The sequence below is a fragment of the Lipotes vexillifer genome, unplaced genomic scaffold, assembly GCF_000442215.2.
Source record: "Lipotes vexillifer unplaced genomic scaffold, Lipotes_vexillifer_v1.1 scaffold962, whole genome shotgun sequence".
Classification (NCBI taxonomy): Eukaryota; Metazoa; Chordata; class Mammalia; order Artiodactyla; family Lipotidae; genus Lipotes; species Lipotes vexillifer.
Genome location: NW_006788568.1, coordinates 148,252 through 170,495, shown reverse-complemented (window position 1 = coordinate 170,495; position 22,244 = coordinate 148,252). Strand labels below are relative to the sequence as shown.

Here is a 22,244-nt window from a genome sequence, read left to right as displayed (position 1 = left end):
AGACAAAACAGGCTTTAAAATAAAGACTATTACAAGAGACAAAGGACACTACATAATGATCAAGGGATCAATCCAAGAAGAAGATATAACAATTGCAAATATTTATGCACCCAACATAGGAGCACCTCAATACATAAGGCAAACAGCCATAAAAAGGGAAATTGACAGTAACACAATCATAGTAGGGGACTTTAACATCCCACTTTCACCAATGACAAATCATCTAAAATGAAAACAAAGAGGGAGACACAAGCTTTAAATGATACATTATACAAGATGGACTTAAATTGACATTTATAGGACATTCCAACCAAAAACAACAGAATACACTTTCTTCTCAAGTGTTCATGGAACATTCTCCAGGACAGATTATATCTTGGGTCACAAATCAACCCTTGGTAAATTTAAGAAAACTGAAATCGTATCAAGTATCTTTTCCAACCACAACGCAGTAAGACTAGATATCAATTACAGGAAAAAATCTGTAAAAAAAATACAAACACATGGCAGCTAAACAATACACACTACTAAATAACCAAGAGATCACTGAAGAAATCAAAGAGGAAATTAAAAAATACCTACAAACAAATGACAATGAAAACATAATGACCCAAAACCTATGGGATGCAGCAAAAGCAGTTCTAAGAGGGAAGTTTATAGCAATACAATCCTACCTCAAGAAACAAGAAAAATCTCAAATAAACAACCTACCCTTACACCTAAAGCAATTAGAGAAAGAAGAACAGAAACACTCCAAAGTTAACAGAAGGAAAGAAATCATAAATGTCAGATCAGAAATAAATGAAAAAGCAATTAAGGAAACAACAGCAAAGATCAATAAAAATAAAGCTGGTTCCTTGGGAAGATAAAATCGATAAACCATTAGCCAGGCTCATCAAGAAAAAAAAGGGAGAACACTCAAATCAGTAGAATTAGAAATGAAAAAGGAGAGGTAACAACTGACACTGCAGAAATATGAAAGATCATGAGAGATTACTACAAGCAACTATATTCCAACAACCTGGAAGAAATGGACAAATTCTTAGAAAACCACAACCTTCTGAGACTGAAGCAGGAAGGAATGGAAAATATAAGCAGACCAATCACAAGCACTGAAATTGAAACTGTGATTAAAAATCTTCCAACAAACAAAAGCCCAGGACCAGATGGCTTCACAGGCGAATTATATCAAACATTTAGAAAAGAGCTAACAACTATCCTTCTCAAACTCTTCCAAAATATAGCAGAGGGAGGAACACTCCCAAACTAATTCTATGAAGCCACCATCACCCCGATACCAAAACCAAAGATGTCACAAAGAAAGAAAACTATAGACCAATATCACTGACGAACATACATGCAAAAATTCTCAACAAAATACTAGCAAACAAAATCCAACAGCACATTAAAAGGATCATACACCATGATCAAGTGAGGTTTATCCCAGGAATGCAAGGATTCTTCAGTATACACATATCACTCAACGCGATAAACCATATTAACAAACTGAAGGAGAAAAAACATATGAACATCTCAACAGATGCAGAAAAAGCTTTCGACAAAATGCAACACCCATTTATGATAAAAACTCTCCAGAAAGTAGGCACAGAGGGAACTTACCTCAACATAATAAAGGCTATATATGACAAACCCACAGCCAACATCATTCTCAATGGTGAAAAACTGAGAGCATTTCCTCTAAGATCAGGAAAAAGACAAGGCTGCCCACTCTCACCACTATTATTCAACACAGTTTTGGAAGTTTTAGCCACAGCAATGAGAGAAGAAAAAGAAATAAAAGGAATCCAAATCAGAAAAGAAGTAAAGCTGTCACTGTTTGCAGATGAGATGATACTATACATAGAGAATCCTAAAGATGCTACCAGAAAACTACTAGAGCTAATCAATGAATTTGGCAAAGTAGCAGGATACAAAATTAATGCACAGAAATCTCTTGCATTCCTATACATCATTTTTCCTAATGATGAAAAATCTCAATGAGAAATTAAGGAAACCCTCCCATTTACCACTGCAACAAAAAGAATAAAATACCTAGGCATAAACCTACGTAAGGAGACAAAAGACCTGTACACAGAAAACTGTAGACACTGATGAAAGAAATTAAAGATGATACAAACAGATGGAGAGATATACCATGCTCTTGGATTGGAAAAATCAACATTGTGAAAATGACTATACTACCTAAAGCAAGCTACAGATTCAATGCAATCCCTATCAAACTACCACTGGCATTTTTCACAGAACTAGAACAAAAAATTTCACAATTTGTAAGGAAACACAAAAGACCCCAAATAGCCAAAGCAATCTTGACAAAGAAAAGCAGTGCTGGAGGAATCAGGCTCCCAGACTTCAAACTATACTACAAAGCTACTGTAATCAAGACAGTATGGTACTGGCACAAAAAGAGAAATATAGATCAACGGAACAGAACAGTAAGCCCAGAGATAAACCCACGCACATATGGTCACCTTATTTTTGATACAGGAGGCAAGAATATACAATGGAGAAAGGACAGCCTCTTCAGTAAGTGGTGCTGGAAAAACTGGACAGCTACATGTAAAAGAATGAAATTAGAACACTCTCTAACACTATACACAAAAATAAACTCAAAATGGATTAAAGTCCTAAATGTAAGGCCAGAGACTATAAAACTCTTAGAGGAAAACATAGGCAGAACACTGTATGACATAAATCACAGCAAGATCCTTTTTGACGCACCTCCTAGAGAAATGGAAATAAAAACAAAAATAAACAAATGGGACCTAATGAAACTTAAAAGCTTTTGCACAGTAAAGGAAACCATAAACAAGATGAAAAGACATCCCTCAGAGTGGGAGAAAATATTTGCAAATGAAGCAACTAACAAAGGATTTATCTCCAAAATATACAAGCAGCTCATGCAGCTCAATACCAAAAAAACAAACAACCCAATCCAAAAATGGGTGGAAGACCTAAACTGACATGTCTCCAAAGAAGATATACAGATTGCCAACAAACACATGAAAGGATGCTCAACACCACTAATCATTAGAGAAATGCAAATCAAAACTACAATGAGGTATCACCTCACACCAGTCAGAATGGCCATCATCAAAAAATCTACAAACAATAAATGCTGGAGAGGGTGTGGAGAAAAGGGAACCCTCTTGCACTGTTGGTGGGAATGTAAATTGATGCAGCCACTATGGAGAACAGTACGGAGGCTCCTTAAAAAACTAAAAATAGAACTACCATTCGATCCAGCATTCCCACTACTGGGCATATACCCTGAGAAAACCATAATTCAAAAAGAGTCATGTACCACAATGTTCACTGCAGCTCTATTTACAATAGCCATGACAATGGAAGCAACCTATGTGTCCATCAACAGATGAATGGATAAAGAAGATGTGGCACATATATACAATGGAATATTACTCAGCCGTAAAAAGAAACAAAATTCAGTTATTTGTAGTGAGGTGATGGACCTAGAGTCTGTCATACAGAGTGAAGTAAGTCAGAAAGAGAAAAACAAATAATGTATGTTAACACATATATATGGAATCTAAGGGAAAAAAAGGTTCTGAAAAACATAGGGGCAGGACAGGACTAAAGATGCAGATGTAGAGAATGGACTTGAGGACACGGGGAAGGGGAAGCTGGGACAAAGTGAGAGAGTGGCATGGATATATATACACTATCAAATGTAAAATAGATAGATAGTGGGAAGCAGCCACATAGTACAAAGAGATCAGCTTGGTGCTTTGTGACCATCTAGACGGGTGGGATAGAGACGCAAGAGGGAGGAGATATGGGGATATATGCACATGTATAGCTGATTCACTTTGTTGTAAGGCAGAAACCAACACACCATTGTAAAGTAATTATACTCCAATAAAGATGTTTAAAAAATGCATAGTCCAATCTCATTAAAATCTCTTAAATCAACAGGAAAGTTTTGTACAATTTGGCTTCATCTATTTCTTGAGTTTCTTATTCCACTCACTTCTCTTCTTCCATAAGACACCACCCTGGGACTTCCCTGGTGGTCCAGTGGTTAAGATTCTGAGCTTCCACTGCAGGGACCACAGATTCTACCCCTGGTTGGGAAACTAAGATCCTGCATGTGGTGCAGTGTGGCCAAAAAGAAAGAAAAAAGAGACCCCACCTGTCCTGAGCTACTTTCAGTGTACTCCCCTCATATCTGTATTCTTTCAAAAGAGTATACACCACACTTCCTCAGAGGCTTTTGCTTGGGGCCACCTCCCTTGGAAAGGAAACAAAAGATTATCATAGTGGGGCTTTGAGGTGGGACAACCTAGGTTAGAATACTGGCTTCACAACGTACTAGCTATGAACTGAGGGTAAGTTCTTTGACTTTTCCATTTTTCAGTTTACTAATCTGTAAGATGGAGAGAAGAACTAGAGCTGGCCGACTAGAATAGTGCCTGGCAAATAGTAAGCACTCAGTAAATATAAGATGAAGTTGCTATTATTATTATATTTTATTTCACTCAGGTAAGATATATTGTTACTCATGGAGGCCTTTTCTGACAATTCACCATACCAGTCTAGACACAGACCACCTGTACCTTAGTTCCTATGGCACATTATACACCTCTCCTTTATAGGATGTGTCATAATTTTCATTAGACAGCTATCTGTATAATCATTTGTTTAATATCTGCCTTCCTGTTTCCCTATCCCCAACCAAACAATAAGCTCCATGAAAAGATCTCTTATGTTCAGTACAGTGCCTGGTCTGTGGTAAGTGTTTAATAAGGATTTTTAAAATGAGTAAACCTCCACATCTTGCAGATGTTGAAAATGTGGTATAAAAATGATTAGTGCACTTGGCAGTTCCTCAAAAAGTTAAACACAGAATTACCATATGACCCAGCAATTTCACTCCAAGGAATCAAAAACATGTGTTCAATAAAAGTCTTGCACACACATGTTCAAATAATAACACAAACGTTTCCACAAAAAGTATAAATAACTCAAATGTCCAAGAACTGAGGAATGGAGAAATATGGAATATCCATATAATGGAATATTATTTAGCCATAAAAAGGAATGGCATCCTTATACATGCTACCACATGGATGAACCTTGAAAACATTATGTTAAGTGACAGAAGCCAGACACAAAATATCACATACTGTATGACTCCATTTTAATGAAATGTCCAGAATAAGCAAATCCATATAGACAGAAAACTGATGAGTGGTTGTCAGAGTCTAGGGGGAGGAGGGAGTGAGGACTGACTGTTTAGTGGTTATGGGATTTCTTTTGGTACACTGAATTGTGTACTTTAAACTAGTCAAAATGGTGAATATTGTTATATGAAATTCACATCAATTAAAAAATAATTAAGAAACAGACTCAAAGTCAGAATCCCTGATTTCCAAATACATCTTACTCCTTCTATTACCCATAATGCTTCTCTGATGTGACAAACCCTAATGATTTCTTACAGATGATTCTAGCCTAAGCATAACTGGCAAGAATAAAGGTCATCCATAGCTATTAGGCCAAAATGACTAAGCCTTAAGTTGGTGATAGGGAAGAAAAAGAAAGTGATCTCCCATCTTTGAGAATAAGCATTCTCAAGAAGGCAAATGTCAACCTGGCCATTAATAAGCTAATTATCTTCACAAGGTCCTGCTGCCACCACTTATGTTGAAAATAGCTATTATGCCAATTCTCACCGTAGAAGGCAGCTCTTTATCAAGGTAAAACAAAAAATGACTTTTACTGAATACCATCTATATATACTTTCTGAGCACAGGGTCAAAAGCATTTAAATGCCCTTGAGTTTTGGGATAATTCTACACTTTTACAAATGAGATAACTAGAGAGCTGTGCTTTGAAATCAGGTAACTTTAAACACAGGATTTTTTTTTTTTTCAGTATGCCAAGTACTTTAGTATACTTACACTAAACATATAATACTTATATGTCTTATACAGCACCCTGAATAAGTCAACAATATTATGCTTCACATGATGACTAATGATGAAATATTTTTCTTTAAAAAGCGTTTTTTCTCCCCCTGACAAACCAATTATAGGTAAGTATAAATAATGAAATAAAAATCACCTTTAACCCTATTGCTCAGGAGGAATAACCACTCGATTTTTATGAATCTAGACTCTTTCCTCTTTTTTTCTGTAAACGTATGATATATAATTTTAAACAGAAAATTTACTACATATTATTTTATACCTTAGTTTTTTAAAACTAACATTATAGGCATTTTCCAATGTATTAAAATAATTCATAAATCTTTTTAAAAGCTGCTATTACGTTCCATCTTCCCCTACTGGTGGGCTTTTTGGGTTGTAGGATTATGACAATGTGATGATTAACAACTTTATAAAAATCTCTGCTCAAATTTCTGGTCATTAAAAAGAAATGTAACATATGCTATCATCTGAATTCATGTAATCACAATCAAAGGTCAAAATGATCTTACAATCATCTCTGGCTTATCTCCTTCTTTTATCAGAGTTTGACTCTAACTCTACCTTGAAAACACATCCAAAATCCAACCATTTCTCACTACCTCCTCAGCTACAGTCTTGGATCAAACCAACATCATTTCTCTTCTGGACTGTTTTAAAAGTCTCGCCATCTCCTTGCTCCCACTTAGTCTCTTTTTAATATGAGCAGTCAGAGCAATCCTCTATGACGAAGTCATTCCTCTGCTCAAAATCCTCTCGTGACTCTATCTTAGAATAAAAGCCAAAAACCTTAATGGCCTATTAGGCCTGACACAATCAGCTTCACGCAGCCCTCCAACACCCTTCTCTGCTTCCCTTCAATCTGTAACTTTACATTTATAGTTCAAAAACATTATTAAAAGTTTAATAATTAACAGTAATTTAATCCCTATCTATATACACTTTACCTTATTAATTACCAAAGCTTGACAAATTATTTCATTTTGCATTTCAATGAGACGAGGAAATTATTTTCAGTGTGAACTTGAGTTCTGATCCCTTAAGCATATATTTTAAAATGGACAGTATTCTATACATTTGTGATAAATTTCCTACTTAGAATACTGAAGTACTGCTTTTCTGTTTCATCGTAGAGAAATGATGGGGGGGAGCATTAATTTACTCCACTATGAGACATACAACTTTAAAGTCACATGTTTTCAAAGCATTCTCCATAGACTCTCTGTAGACTGCCTTAAAAATAAATACAACCTTGGGGGTAAGCAAAGATTTCGTAAGTAGCAATAATCATAAATGAGGGAAAATAAGGAATTAGATGCCATTAAAATAAAAACTTCTGTTCAGCAAACATCATTCAGAGAGAAAAAAGGTAAGCCACACATTGGGGAAAATAGTTGTAATATATATATCTAACAAAAGACTCATATCAGAATATTTTAAGAATTCTTAGAAAGTAATTAACAGACAAAATAACAAAATTTTAATAATGAGAAAGTGACTTGAATGGGCACTTCATAAAAAGGGATATCCAAGGAAAGGTGTCTGACATCATTACCCACCAAGGAAATGCAAATTAAAACCACCATGAGATATCCCTACATACCCACCAAAATGGCTAAAATTAGAAAAGACTAGTGATACAAGTGTGAACAAGGACTAGAGCAGTCACACATAACTAGGAGAAGTAGAGGTACAACTACTTTGGAAAAGTAGATAGATACTCTGGCAGTATCGACTGTAAGGCTAAAAAATCTCACTCTTCAGTATATACCCAAAAGAAATCAGTGCATATCTACCCAGACACTTCTGGAATATTCTTTGTAGTTTTTTCACAGTAGTTAAAACCAAACAAACAAACCAAAAAAACTCCAAGTATCTATTATCAGGAGAATGAAATACTACATAGCAAAAACAAAACAAACCTAAAAACATACATATATACTTAACAACATGCACATACCTCAAAGAAACACATTACATTAACTGAAGCCGATACACACTCAGGAAAAGAACATGCTACATAATTCCATTTAAATGAGGTTCAAAAACAGGTAAAATTAACTGGTGGTGACAGAAGTCAGAATAGGTAGTGGGGGTGAGATGGATACTGTCTGGGAAGGGTCACAAGGATGAATATTCTGGGTACCGGAAAAATTCTGTACCTTGATCTGGGTGGTTAGTAAAACATACTTCTAAAGTAAATGTACTTTACACACTTTATTGAATTTATTTTAGAACTTAATTCAAAAAGTAAAAACAAAAACCAATGCACAGAAAATTGAACTGATTATAATTAAATAAAAATGATGTATTTCCAATGTAAAAGATGAGATGCTCTACTATACTGTGATTAATACACATATCAAAGTTTAGTTTGTCTCTTGCCTCAGATGGTACAAACCATCTGAGGGTCTACACAGCTTCACAAGCCCATGTGATAAAATGTAAAAAAATAATCGTCTGACTTGGATGTTTGGAATATTCATTCTTCTTGGAGCAGCACAGACTTACAGGACTGCATTTACTTTGCTCTGGATCCATTCAATTACTTGGTTTTACGTAATATTTACAATTATTATATTATAAAAGCACTGGCTTACCATTTCGTGACTAAACCTACTGACAAAACATAAAAGAAACTGTGCCAGAATAGATTTAAGTATAAAGTTGACAATATAAAGTAATTATGTATCTAACAGAAATTAGGGGGTAGAAGAGATTAAAGGTGAATGACAGCACAGAGGCAGCAATTTCCTCACCTTACATAGTAAGTAGTTAAGATTTACTGCTTAAAGTTGATGGAACAGGAAATAACTATCAAAGAATAGCTTTTAAGTTATATTATCTAATTTAAGACAATCTATTTTTAAAAGAACATTTCTGCCCTTTTCAGACAAGTGAGGATTAGCCAATAGAGGTATGGATGATCTATACCAAGATCCTAAGATCCATTTTAAAAACATCTTTTTATTATAATTGAAGTATACTTGACTTACAATGTTGTGTTAATTTCTGCTGTAGAGCAAAGTGATTCAGTTATACATATATATACACATTATTTTTTATATTCTTACAATTACAGTTTATCACAGGATATTGAATATAGTTCCCTGTGTTATATAGTAGGACCTTGTTGTTTATCCATTCTATACATAATAGTTTGTATCTGTTAACCCCAGACTCCCAAGTCATCCCTCCCCCATGCCCCCTCCCCTTGGCAACCACAAGTCTGTTCTCTAAGTCTGTTTCTCTTTGGTAGATAAATTAATTTGTGTCATATTTTAGATTCCACATATAAGTGATATCATATGGTATTTGTCTTTCTCTTTCTGACTTACTTCATTTAGTATGATAATCTCTAGATCCATCCATGTTGCTTGAAATGGCATTATTTCATTCTTTTTTATGGCTGAGTAGTATTCCACTGTATATATGTACCACATCTTCTTTATCCATTCATCTGTTGATGGACATTGAGGTTGTTTCCATGTCTTGGCTATTGTAAATAGTGCTGCTATGAACACAGGGGTTCATGTATCTTTTTGAATTACAGTTCTGTCTGGACATATGCCCAGGAGTGGGATTGTTGAATCATATGGTAACTCTATTTTTAGCTCAATTTTTAAAAATCTTATGTATCACTTAAAGAAAAAAAAATCATCTGGAATAATTTTGCTAGAACTGAGTGGCAATGAGTTTCTGTCATCATCTCTGCTTATCTGTTTCTAAAAACCCCCATATATGAAAATAAACCATTCCATTTTTTAGACACACCTTGCAGGATGTTGAATCAGAACATCACAATTCCAGATATGTGTTAATGATAACAGTGATTAGTCAAGGTGTGACTAAATACATTACTTGCAGATCTTTAAAGATTAAACAGATACAAGTTTACCTTTATCATCCCTAAGATTACTAGAGAAGCTATACATAGAAAAAGAAATTTAGGCCCCAAACAACTACATAAAAAAACTAACCTACTGTGAGTTCACTGGTGGCCTAGTGGTTAGGATTATAGGCTGTCCCTACCGTGGCATGGGTCCAATCCCTGGTCGGGGTACTAAGATGCCACAAGCTGCACGGTGCAGCCAAAAAAAAAAAAAAAAAAAACCCACAAACCACTAACCAACTACTAGTATGAACAGAAAGAGACAAAAATTTATTCAGTCTCAAGTGATAAATAATTTAAATAAATAGTTTAAATTAATCTCATGAAAGCATCAAAGAACGGGAGCCCCTCTTAGCCAAAGAGCCCTAATGGTATCATAGCACAAATCAATCACTGGAGTTAGCAATGATAACATACACTTATGAAAGCAGGGAGAACAATATATTTCCAGTTACTTATTCAAGGACACGGGCCTATTACACACCCGTTGTGAAGGAGTAAAAAGGTGAATCCAATGAATCACTAATCTTAAGAAGTGAGTCTAAGAAGCACTGAGAGATCAGTGAATAATTTCTGTGTAGTATTTTACCAAGGTTAAAGTCACACATCCTGAATGGAAATAAGAAAAGAATTCAGTCAACATAAATAGGGTACCTGGGGTCAACTTACAGCCTAAGAAAGAATACAGACAAGGATACAGGCAATTACAAAAGCGCAGGGTAAGGGAAATATGGAGGAGCTAAGGAACACACAGGATGTCTATCCAAACCAAAATGAAAACGAGTTAAACTGAGGTGTTAAGAATGACTAAGATGATGAGTAGATTAAGAGAACTGAAGAGTAAAACAGAAAGCGAGTACTGCTTGTAAGAAACAAAGTCAAGAGACAGTAGAAAAAAAAAAGTAAAAAAAATCCTACCAAACCAAATGCAAATAAAATGCACAGTACTTTCAAGAAACCAAGCTCTACGTGGCTAGAATAATGTGAGAAAAGGTGAAGCAAAAGATGAAGTTGCATAGGTAAGCAATATAGGACAATGAAAGCCATTTGTGAAGAAGAAGTGGAAGGTGGTAACACTGGGTATAAGGGAATCACTTAGGAGCCAGTTGCAGATTCCCAGCTAAGACAAGATGATGGCGTGAATCAGGTTAATGGCAGCAGAAACAGAGAGAAACGGATGGATTTAAGGGTAATTAGGATGTGGAATTTACAGAATTTCGTGCAAAGATGACTGAAAAATGCAGGAGAAAAGTGAATCAGGGATATCACCAAGGTTTCTCATTCAGGCAAATCTTTAACACCAAGTGATGCCATTATATGATACTGAGAAGCAAGAAGAATGATTCTGGTGGTGGTAAAGGTAGTAGGAGGGCTGGACAAGATAAAGCCAGAGTAATATACAAATGAAGATGCCTGATAGGCACCAGGATATATGGGTCCCAAGCTCAAAAAAGACTGTTAATCTGGAGATATAAATTTGAGAATTTCCGGGGCTCCCCTGGTGGCACAGTGGTTAAGAATCTGCCTGCCAATGCAGGGGACACAGGTTTGAGCCCTGGTCCGGGAAGATCCCACATGCGACAGAGCAACTGAGCCCACGTGCCACAACTACTGAGCCTGTGCTCTACAGCCCGCAAGCCACAACTACTGAGTCTGTGTGCCACAACTACTGAAGCCCACGCCCAGAGCCTGTGCTCTGCACGCAAGAGAAGCCACTGCAATGAGAAGCCTGCACGCCGCAACAAAAAGTAGCCCCTGCTCCCCCAACTAGAGAAAGCCCGTGCACAGCAACGAAGACCCAATGCAGCCAAAAAAATAAATAAAATTAAATTTTTTTAAAAAAAATTGGGAATTTCCAATGTATGCCTAGGAGAGTGTATAAAGTGCATACAGTGAGAATAGCGGGGCAGACAGAACCCCGAGGAGCACTCTTTTAGGGAAAGGCAGATAAGCGTGATTTTGTAAAGTAAGAGTAGAACTAGAGTAGGCCTAGGGTGGTGGCCTTAGGAGTACATGGCTAAGGTGAAGGGGATTTTCCTGGAAACGAGTAGATCACAGAAATGAAAGGCTATGGCAAGAGTTTTCAAACATAAGTATGCATCAGAACCATACTAAGACAGGTTGTCATTCATATTGCTGGGCCCTGCCCCCAGAGTTTCTGATTCAGTAAGTCTGGAGCTGGGCCTGAAAATATGCATTCTCTTAACAAGCTCCTAGGTGATGTTGATGCTGCTGGTCGGGGGACTACACTTGTAGAACTACAGGGCTAGGGTGTAGAATGAACTACACGTATGGGCACTGAGATCACACTGGATGACAGCAAGCCTTGGGAGAAAGAAAAGATTGTGCTTGAGGTGACAGCACTACAAATAATTAAATGGGACAGACCAAGATGTCAAGCAGAAAAAAGCACAAAGCACCATGATACAGCTGAACAACAAGACTCAAAGGATTTATGGATTTTAAACTGAAGAAGCGAAATGGTCTGAAAACAGCATTTGGGACCAAGGGGAACAATGACTTTACCTCTTGACCATAAAATACACAGGCGAAAAAACGCTAGCTTCAAATTGAGAGGGCTAAAGTGTAATATGTCTTCAGGAAGAATCAGGTTTCAGTTTCAAGTTCCAAATGAGTTTAATTCGAATTAAAACAAGAAACCATTTTTAAAATCTCTCAAGTTGGAAATTTTTTAAAAACTGATAATCCATCACTGGGAAGGATTCAGTTTCTTTCATACTAAGAAAAAAAAAGCATATTTCAGTTATGGATCTTAAGATTTTTTTAAAAAATAAATTTATTTATTTATTTTTTGGGGTTATGTTGGGTCTTCATTGCTGCACGCAGGCTTTCTCTAGTTGCAGCGAGCAGGGGCTACTATTCATTGCGGTGTGCAGGCTTCTCATTGCGGTGGCTTCTCTTGTTCTGGAGCACAGGCTCTAGGCGCGAGGGCTTCAGTAGCTGTGGCACGCAGGCTCTGCAGTTGTGGTTCACAGGCTCTAGAGCGCAGGCTCAGTAGCTGTGGCGCAAGAGCTTAGCTGCTCTGCGGCATGTGGTATCTTCCAAGACAAGGGCTCGAACCCATGTCCCCTGCATTGGCAGGCAGATTCTTAACCAGTGTGCCACCAGAGAAGTCCGGATCTTAAGATTAAACATGAAAAACTGCACATTCTCTCATTTAATTAACCTTTTATATTCTAAAAGGAAGAAATTATTTATTTAAAAGAATATGGAAGATATAGCATACAACTATTTAAGGTAAAATGTGGACGTGCACCAGCATGCACATCCGAAGAGCTCAAGAAACCCCAAAGAGGATAAGCACAAGGAGAACCACATCTAGATATACTATAGTCAAAACTATGTCTTAAGCCAAAGACACAGCGAATCTTGAAAGCAGCAAACAGGGGACAAAAATATAATTAATAGCTGACTTATCAGAAACAATGGAGGCAAGAAGGCAGTACAATGACATATTCAAAGTGATGAAACTATTAAACAAAAAGCCAAAGAGCATATACATTTGTAGAAATCACCAAACTGCGTTACACAAAGGTTCCAACAGTATAATCCCCATTGTACTATATGCTCACTCATATTAGATATTACCAAATTCTTTCTTATCAGTCCTAATAACCTTCTATGATGAAACTCATCATAAACTGTCAAACTCTTTTCATCCTCATCTCTAGTAATCTGCTACTCTGTGCTCTAGCTACTACAGAATACATAACAGAGAAGTTCATGGACTATTTAAAAAATATTGGCATCCCTTCTTTAATATTACCCTCCACTCCCTCAACCCAAAATTTACTCTTTGATATTACTCCCTAAGTAAAGCTTCCCTAAATTCTTCAGGGAGAGTAATTTGCTTCTTTGTAAATGTACTTTATATATACATTTATACATAAAACTTAAACTATGCATTTTATTTATTTATTATTATGAACCTCTTGGAGAAAGGAAATTTTTTTGTTGTTCTCCTGTGTATATGTGCTAATGAGTAGGTTCCCAGTAAATGTTTGTGGAATGAATGAAAAGATACAGTGACCTATGCTGATGAAATGTACTGATGAAAGAATACAAAGAAAGTATCAGGGGACAAGATAAAGAAGGCTGCAAGGATGGCGGTACTTTAAGATGATACATGTTTATGTTTGTTAGCTTAAAACTATAATGGAAATAAGATTTACTGAAAGATAGAAACAGTATTAACAGAAGCTGACAACAACAGTAAATATATTTTAGTAAACCAAAGTAGGTTGGGATTAACAAAGTGGAATCAGTGGCTTTATAAACTGTACTGGTTAAGCCAATTTATGGCTTCATTAGATTAAGAAATTTGCTCACTAAAGCACATGGCTGCTTTTACTTTTATTACCTTCAAATCCCAGTGCTTAAACACAGACATACCTTTATATAGGCAATTACCCAGGACTAATTATACAATTAGACTGTGGATCATTCAGGCCCTCATATGTTTATCTTCCTAGACTGAAATCAATTAGGTAGCCTGAGGTCTTGAAAACAGCAGACTCAGGAATTAAACAACCTGGGATTTTACCCCATGTATAGGAGCTAACTATGCTTGTTTCTTCAAGTTTCTTTCTCTACTTCAAAAGGGAACCTTTCACAAGGCCAGGAGATAGCCAACAGCCTCCAGCTGCAGTGTCTTTGGGATCTGTAGCAGTGTTCCAGCTGAGGCCACATTCACCCTGGTTAGCTCCCAGTGACAGACTGAGCATGACAATGGTACCAGGGCCTGGCCATTTCTGCTTACTGAGGTATTCCTCTGTGGGAAACCTATGCACTGGAGTTCCCCACAGGGCTAACAGAGACTCTCACAGCTGCAACATTGTCTGAGTCTCTTCCTATTGAATCCTCCTTCCTTCTTTCTCTCATTTAACAAGTGTCAGAACTGTATCATGGTCTGTCTTGTGCTCCTCCTCCTCTTTATCCTACATAGATGCTATCCCACAATAAATCGCCTTCCCTTTTAACTTTGTCTTGGCATCTGCTTCCCAGAGGACATCAACTGACACACTGACATATCCTATTCTCCAACTACAAGGTTTACTGAAATCTAGCTATCATGTACTGCCAACTTTACCAGAATACTGACTGGGCATTTAACCAGGTTACAAACAGGCTTGTGTACTACAAAGGAATATAGATTAGAAAGTCTCTTAACACTCTAAAAATTTTACCTCCTCTATGGTGTTGAGGGAAAATTAATTTGGTCTAACCAACTAATCAATATTCAACATGCAGAATCTATCAAAAGTACTTACATAACGGTGTTGTCATCCACTAAGATATCACAACCATGAGCAGGACACGAAATAGTCTGAAAAAGATCAAAATTTAAACTATGTCTTCATTCAACAAATATTTACTGAATGTTTACCATTGCCAGGAACTTTGCTAGGTTCTGAGGATACCTTAACATTTACAGGACCTTAATCACTCCCTTTCTATTAAAGAAAACGTGTGTGTGTATGTGTATCACCATAAAGTAAGTAAAACTGCTAACCCAAACAACTGGTTTTTCAATATAAAATTTGACTGGCAAAAGCAAGAGATATGACAAAAATTCTCAACAAGTTTAGCCTGATAAATACCAATGTTAATGCCTGCTGAGAAAATATTACCTGGACTGGATCTTTAACTGGAATGCCTCATTGTAAATAGAAAAAAGTCTCAATTACCTTTTAGTTGTTTTAATCTAGAAAAAAAGTCCACATGCAATTCACAACCCAGAATGCTTCACCTGTTTATATTTGTGTAAGGGTCTAAACACTATAAGAAATTCAAGAAAAACTCAGAAACAAATTACCTGTCCCATGCCTTCTTCCATTATTTTGGTAGTTAAATATTCGCTCCAGCACTGCATACAAAACTTATGCCCACATTCAAGGCCAGTGAAATACTGCAACAAAAATAATACACGGACTTTGAAAAGACATTATCAGGAGAATCACTATATATAGTGACTCAATAAGGCTCTACTAGGTCACATTTCTCGCAGTGGCTAAAATGTCCAATTTGACATGACTAGATGGATTCCTAAAATGAACTTCTAGGTGGTGAAATCTATACACACAAATTCATTGAACACAAAACACGTAATTAATGAGAAATGCATCTGCAGTAGATATTTATAATTTTTAGGAAAGGCACAAAACAAGTTTGTACCAATAAGTATATGAAAAGATGCTCAATATCCTTAGTCATCAGGGAAATGTAAATCAAAGCCACAGTGAGACATCACTTCACACCCACTAGGACAGCTATAATCAAAAAGACATAATAAAAGCGTTGACAAGCATGTAGAGAAATCAGAACTCTCACACACTGCTGGTGGGAATGTAAAATGCTACCGGAACTCTGGAAAACACCGGTATTTTCTCAAAAAATTAAACAGAGGGCTTCCCTGGTGGCGCAGCAGTTGAGAGTCTGCCTGCCGATGAAGGGGACACGGGCTCGTGCCCCGGTCTGGGAAGATCCAACATGCCGCGGAGCAGCTAGGCCCGTGAGCCATGGCCGCTGAGCCTGCGCGTGTGCTCCGCAACAGGAGAGGCCACAACAGTGAGGCCCGCGTACCGCAAAAAAAAAAAAAAAAAAAAAATTAAACATACCATATGATCCAGCAGCTCCACTCCTAGGTATATACCCAACAGAAATGAAAACATACATCCCACATAAAAACTTGTACACAAATGTTCACAGCAGCATTATCAACAATAACCCCAAAGTGGAAACAACTCGAATGTCCATCAACTGACAAAATGTGAAATATCAATAATAACAGAATATAATTCAGCCATAAAAGGGAGCAAAGTATTGATACATACTATAATGTGGACGAACCCTGAAAACATGCTAAGTGAAATAAGCCAATCACAAAAGAGCACATACTGTTTGATTCCACTTATATGAAATGTCCATAATATGTAAATTCATAGAGAAAGAAGGCAGATTTGTGGTTGCTCAGGGCTGGGAAGCTTAGGAAGGAATGAGAAGTGACTGTAAAAGGAACAGGTCTTTGGGGGGTTACTAAAATGTTCCAAAATTAATTGTGGTAATGGCTGAACAACTCTGTGACTAAAGACCACTTTAAATAGGCAAGGTGTACGGTATGTGAATTCATCTTAATAAAGCTGTTATTTCATTTTTTATTTTTATTTTTTGGCCACGCCACGTGGCTTGTGGGATTCTTAGTTCCCCAACCAGGGACTGAACCTGGCCCACGGCAGTGAAAGCACAAAGTCCTAACCACTGGACCGCCAGGGAGCTCCCAAAGCTGTTATTTTTCAAATGTGACACAAATACAGCACTTCATGAAGCTGCATGGAACATGGCTAACCTAGAAAATAAAATGTTATGGAAACCAAAATATTTACTCAGAATAATAGTAACATTTGAATAATAGTAACATTTTGGTCTAATCTTATACTACTTATATGATTTGAAATACTATCTGTTTGACGGCTGGTTAAATGAAGGATACTACTATCTTCTATAATGGGATATTAAAAGCAGGTACTTTAAATAATATTAAGAGAGTCTAGAGGACTGTATTTTCAAAAGACAAATAATGGTTACCATACTTTACTTTTTTTAATTCTTTTTTTTTTTTTTTTAAGATTTTTTTTTTTTTTTTTTTTTTTTTTTGGGCTGCGTTGGGTCTTCGCTGCTGTGCGCGGGCTTTCTCCAGTTGCAGTGAGCAGGGGCTACTCTTCACTGCAGTATGCGGGTTTCTCCTTGTGGTGCCTTCTCTTGCTGCAGAGCACAGGCTTCAGTAGTTAAAGAACACAGGCTCAGTAGTTGTGGCTCATGGGCTCTAGAGCGCAGGCTCAGTAGCTGTGGTACACGCTTAGTTGCTCCGCGGCATGTGGGATCTTCCCGGACCAGGGCTTAAACCCATGTCCCCTGCATTGGCAGGCGTATTCTTAACCACTGTGCCACCAGAGAAGTCCAATGGTTATCATATTTTAGTTTAAGAATATTTTACAATATTTACTACCAATTTTTTTTGTGTGTGTGGTACGCGGGCTTCTTACTGTTGTGGCCTCTCCGGTTGCGGAGCACAGGCTCCGGACGCGGAGGCTCAGAGGCCATGGCTCACGGGCCCAGCCGCTCCGCGGCACGTGGGATCCTCCCGGACCAGGACACGAACACGCGTCCCCTGCATCGGCAGGCGGACTCTCAACCACTGTGCCACCAGGGAAGCCCTACCAAATTATTTTTAAATGAATAAGTAATACAGGCTGATGTTAAAGACAATTATTTAACAATATGAGTTTATGTTGGAAAAATAAGTCTCCCTCATCCCCATCCTTCTCTACCTTGTCCTCTACCTCTCTACCCAGAAGTAATCACTATTTCCAATATCTTACATATTATATTCTTCCAGAGATGTTCTAATGTATACAGGTACACACACGGTAAAAGTACCACAAACTTTCTTCTGCATCTTGGTTTTATTATTATTATTACCTTTGTGATTAAATGAATGTGTATCAGAAAAAATTTGTACAAGTGAAATAGTAACAGTATAAATTTAGAATTTGATTATTACAAAGCTTTGTTCATAGGAGCTGTTGCAATTTATACTATAGAAGAGAACCTTGGTGGGAATATGACCTTGGTGACGCTTGGTGACCCACGTCAAAACCTTGGTGACCCATGTCAAAACAGTGTATTATCCAACTCCTTGATCTCTGCCAATCTAACAGGTGAAAATGAAGTAACTACCATTAGTTTCCATTTTAATTTCTTTTTATGAGTGAAGTTTAAACATTTGAAAAAAGATTTAAGGCTGTTTATTTCTTTTTCTGTGAAATTTCTTCTCCTATTTTGCCCATTTTTCCTTTGAGCTTTTTTTCTAAATCATTTACTGGAGTGTTTTACTTATGTAGAAAATTGGCTGTTTATAAGTGTGGAAAATATTTTCTCCCAGTTTCAATGTTTACATTTTGCTGCTCTGCAGAAGCTCTGTATTCATATGAGGCAAAATGTATTAGTTTTAGAATCTATGGCTTCTAAATTAATTTAGATATAAGCAGTTAGGTAAGAATTGAAGTTTCCAGATGGCTACCAAGTTGTTCCATCAACCATTTATTAAATAATCCACCTTATCTGAAATGCCTCTTCTATTATATACTAAATTCTCCTCATGTATACTTGACTCTCATGTTCCACCGCACTGCCTATTCCTTTTTTTTCGGTTGCCCTGGGTCCTAGTTGCGGCTCGCACACTCCTTAGATGTGGCATGCAAAGTCTTAGCTGGGACATGCATATGGAATCTAGTTCCCTGACCAGGGATCAAACCCAGGCCCCCTGCACTGGGAGTGCAAAGCCCTATCAACTGTGCCACCAGGGAAATCACTGCACTGCCTATTCCTGAATTTGGTAGGACTAGTTCCCTCCCTACCGCCATCAATCTATTCTTCTTTTTCTTTATTTCATTATTATTCCTCTTTCCAAATACTTGGCATTCATTTATCTCCCCTTTTCTTCATACAGATCTTCCATATTTCTTGCCAAGTTTATTCCCAGCTCTTTTATTCATTCTGTGGCTCTTATAGTGGCATTTTGAATTCTATAACATTTTCTAATTAGCTGTTATTTGAAATATGCTTACAAAATTTCTGATGTTGCTTATGATATAGATGAAAATAGTCAGGATACAATATTACAGCATATCAACTATATAAAAAATACCTGGAAAGTAGCCGGGGAAGACAATGTTTCAGAGCCCTGAGACTGGTTTTACAGAACAAATCACAGAAAATATCAAGGTTAAAATATGGTTCTAGGGCTTCCCTGGTGGCGCAGTGGTTGAGAATCTGCCTGCCGATGCAGGGGACACGGGTTTGTGCCCTGGTCCGGGAAGATCCCACATGCCATGGAACGGCTGGGCCCGTGAGCCATGGCTACTGAGCCTGCACGTCTGGAGCCTGTGCTCCGCAACGGGAGAGGCCACAGCAGTGAGAGGCCCGCGTACTGCAAAAAAAAATAATAATAAAAATAAATAAAAATAAAAATATATGGTTCTATTCAGGGACTTCCCTGGTGGTCCAGTGGTAAAGAATTTGCCTTACAATGCAGGGGACGTGGGTTCGATCCCTCGTCGGGGAACTAAGCACACGTGCCACAACTACTGAGCTTGCGAGCCTCAACTCGAGAGCCTGAGTACTACAAACTACAGAGCCCACGTGCTATGGAACACGCGCCACAACTACATAGCCCACATACCCTGGAGCCTGCACACCACAACTAGATAAGAGAAAACCTGCACACTAAAACTAGAAAGAAGCCCGCGCTCTGCAACGAAAGATCCCGCATGCCGCAACTAAGACCCAACACAGCTAAAAATACATTTAAAATAAACAATAAATAAATCTTAAAACAAAATATATGGGGACTTCCCTGGTAGTGCAGTGGCTAAGAATCCACCTGCCAAAGCAAGGGACATGGGTTCAATCCCTGGTCCAGGAAGATCCCACATGCCACAGAGCAACTAAGCCCATGTGCCACAACTACTGAGCCCACATGCTGCAACTACTGAAGCCCGCATGCCTAGAGCCCACGCCGCACAAAAAGAGAAGCCATCGCAACGAGAAGCCCACACACCACAATGAAGCACAGCCCCCACTCACTGCAACTAGAGAAAGCCTGCAGGCAACGAAGACCCAACGGAGCCAAAAAAAAAAAATTAATTAATTTTTAAAAATATGGTGCTATTCAGAGATTGACAATGATTCTAACTCATTCACAAAATGAGTGAAGATAAATATTTGGGAAATCAATATTCTCATCCATTAAAAAAAAAGATCTGGGGGCTTCCCTGGTGGCGCAGTGGTTGAGAGTCCGCCTGCCAATGCAGGGGACACGGGTTCGTGCCCCGGTCCGCGAAGATCCCACATGCCACGGAGCGGCTGGGCCCGCGAGCCATGGCCGCTGAGCCTGTGCTCCGCAACGGGAGAGGCCACAACAGTGAGAGGCCCACGTACCGCAAAAAAAAAAAAAAAAAAAAAGATCCAGGAAATCAATAAAAAGAATCTATTCTCATTACTCCCCAGTAGTGAAGGAGATCTGGCACTAACCTGTTGCCAGATTACTAAAGGAGAGTATTTGATTTTTGAGACTATAATGAGAAGGGGCATTCTGTAAAGAACAAATACAGTAGAGTCATGTATCAGCAATTCTAAAATGTTTTACTGGTGACTTAAAAACACATACACAGGGCTTCCCTGGTGGCGCAGTGGTTAAGAATCCACCTGCCAAAGCAGGGCATGGGTTCAAGCCCTGCTAGGGGAAGACCCCACATGCCGCGGAGCAACTAAGCCCGTGCACCACAACCCCTGAGCCTGCACTCTAGAGCCTGCGAGCCACAACTAGTGAAGCCCATGCACCTAGAGCCCGTGCTCCGCAACGAGAAGTCACCAAAATGAGAAGCTGCACACTGCAACGAAGAGTAGCCCCCACTCGCCACAACCAGAGAAAAGCCCGTGTGCAGCAACGAAGACCCAACGCAGCTGAAAATAAAAAAAAAAGAAAATGGCCTTAAAAAAAGAATACATACACATCCTCATGTGCTTTATTTGTTTTTCAAAGAGTGAGAGATTAAAGGTCACAATGGTTAGTAAGTGATCACTATAAGTAACACCTTTACTTCTGGGACTTCTACACCAGGGCTCATTATAAGATAAGATAAAAAGACAAAAAGAAAGCTTTTTTTCCCCTCCCTTTCCAATAACTTTTCTTTGTTACTCAATAGCCACAACTATTGAGCCCATGAGCCACAACTACGGAAGCTCACACACTTAGAGCCTGTACTCTGAAACAAGAAAAGCCACCGCAATGAGAAGCCCGCACAGTAGCCCCTGCTCACCGCAACTAGAGAAAGCCCGTGTGCAGCAACGAAGACCCAACACAGCCAAAAATAAAATAAATTAACTTTTTTAAAAAAAGAGTTTTATCATCATGGATATATCAGGGTATCATCCTGTCTTGGTTCCCTTTCCTTCCTCCTCCTCTGATATATTTGTTCCCTTACTATCTTGTGTTTACCTACTTGGCTCCCTGGGTCTTTCCCTGATTCAGGGGATCAGATTAATCTATTCGTTAAACTTACCCCTGTTTATATCATAAATATATCTGACCACGAATACACTAAAAATATATAAAATATTATCTACAACAGAAATTAGTGGTGCTGAAGAAAAAGAACTGAAAGAAGAATACATACTCTTAAAAGTTTCATTTATCTCCACCATTTACAGACAGCAACTAATGTCAAAGAAAAGAACATTAAGAATTATCTTTCGGGCTTCCCTGGTGGCGCAGTGGTTGAGAGTCCGCCTGCCGATGCAGGGGA

At 38.1% G+C, this 22,244-nt stretch overlaps 1 protein-coding gene across 1 annotated transcript in view; it reads right to left on the bottom strand.

The window, feature by feature from the left end:
* Positions 1–22,244, bottom strand: part of ARIH1 (ariadne RBR E3 ubiquitin protein ligase 1) — a 122,663-nt gene that overhangs the window by 26,935 nt on the left and 73,484 nt on the right. Inside the window, exons 4-5 of the mRNA XM_007461670.1 lie at positions 15,695–15,787; positions 15,150–15,205 (exon numbers count right to left, since the gene is read on the bottom strand). Coding sequence (XP_007461732.1) covers positions 15,150–15,205; positions 15,695–15,787 — 149 coding nt within the window. The remainder of the gene's footprint in view (positions 1–15,149; positions 15,206–15,694; positions 15,788–22,244) is intronic.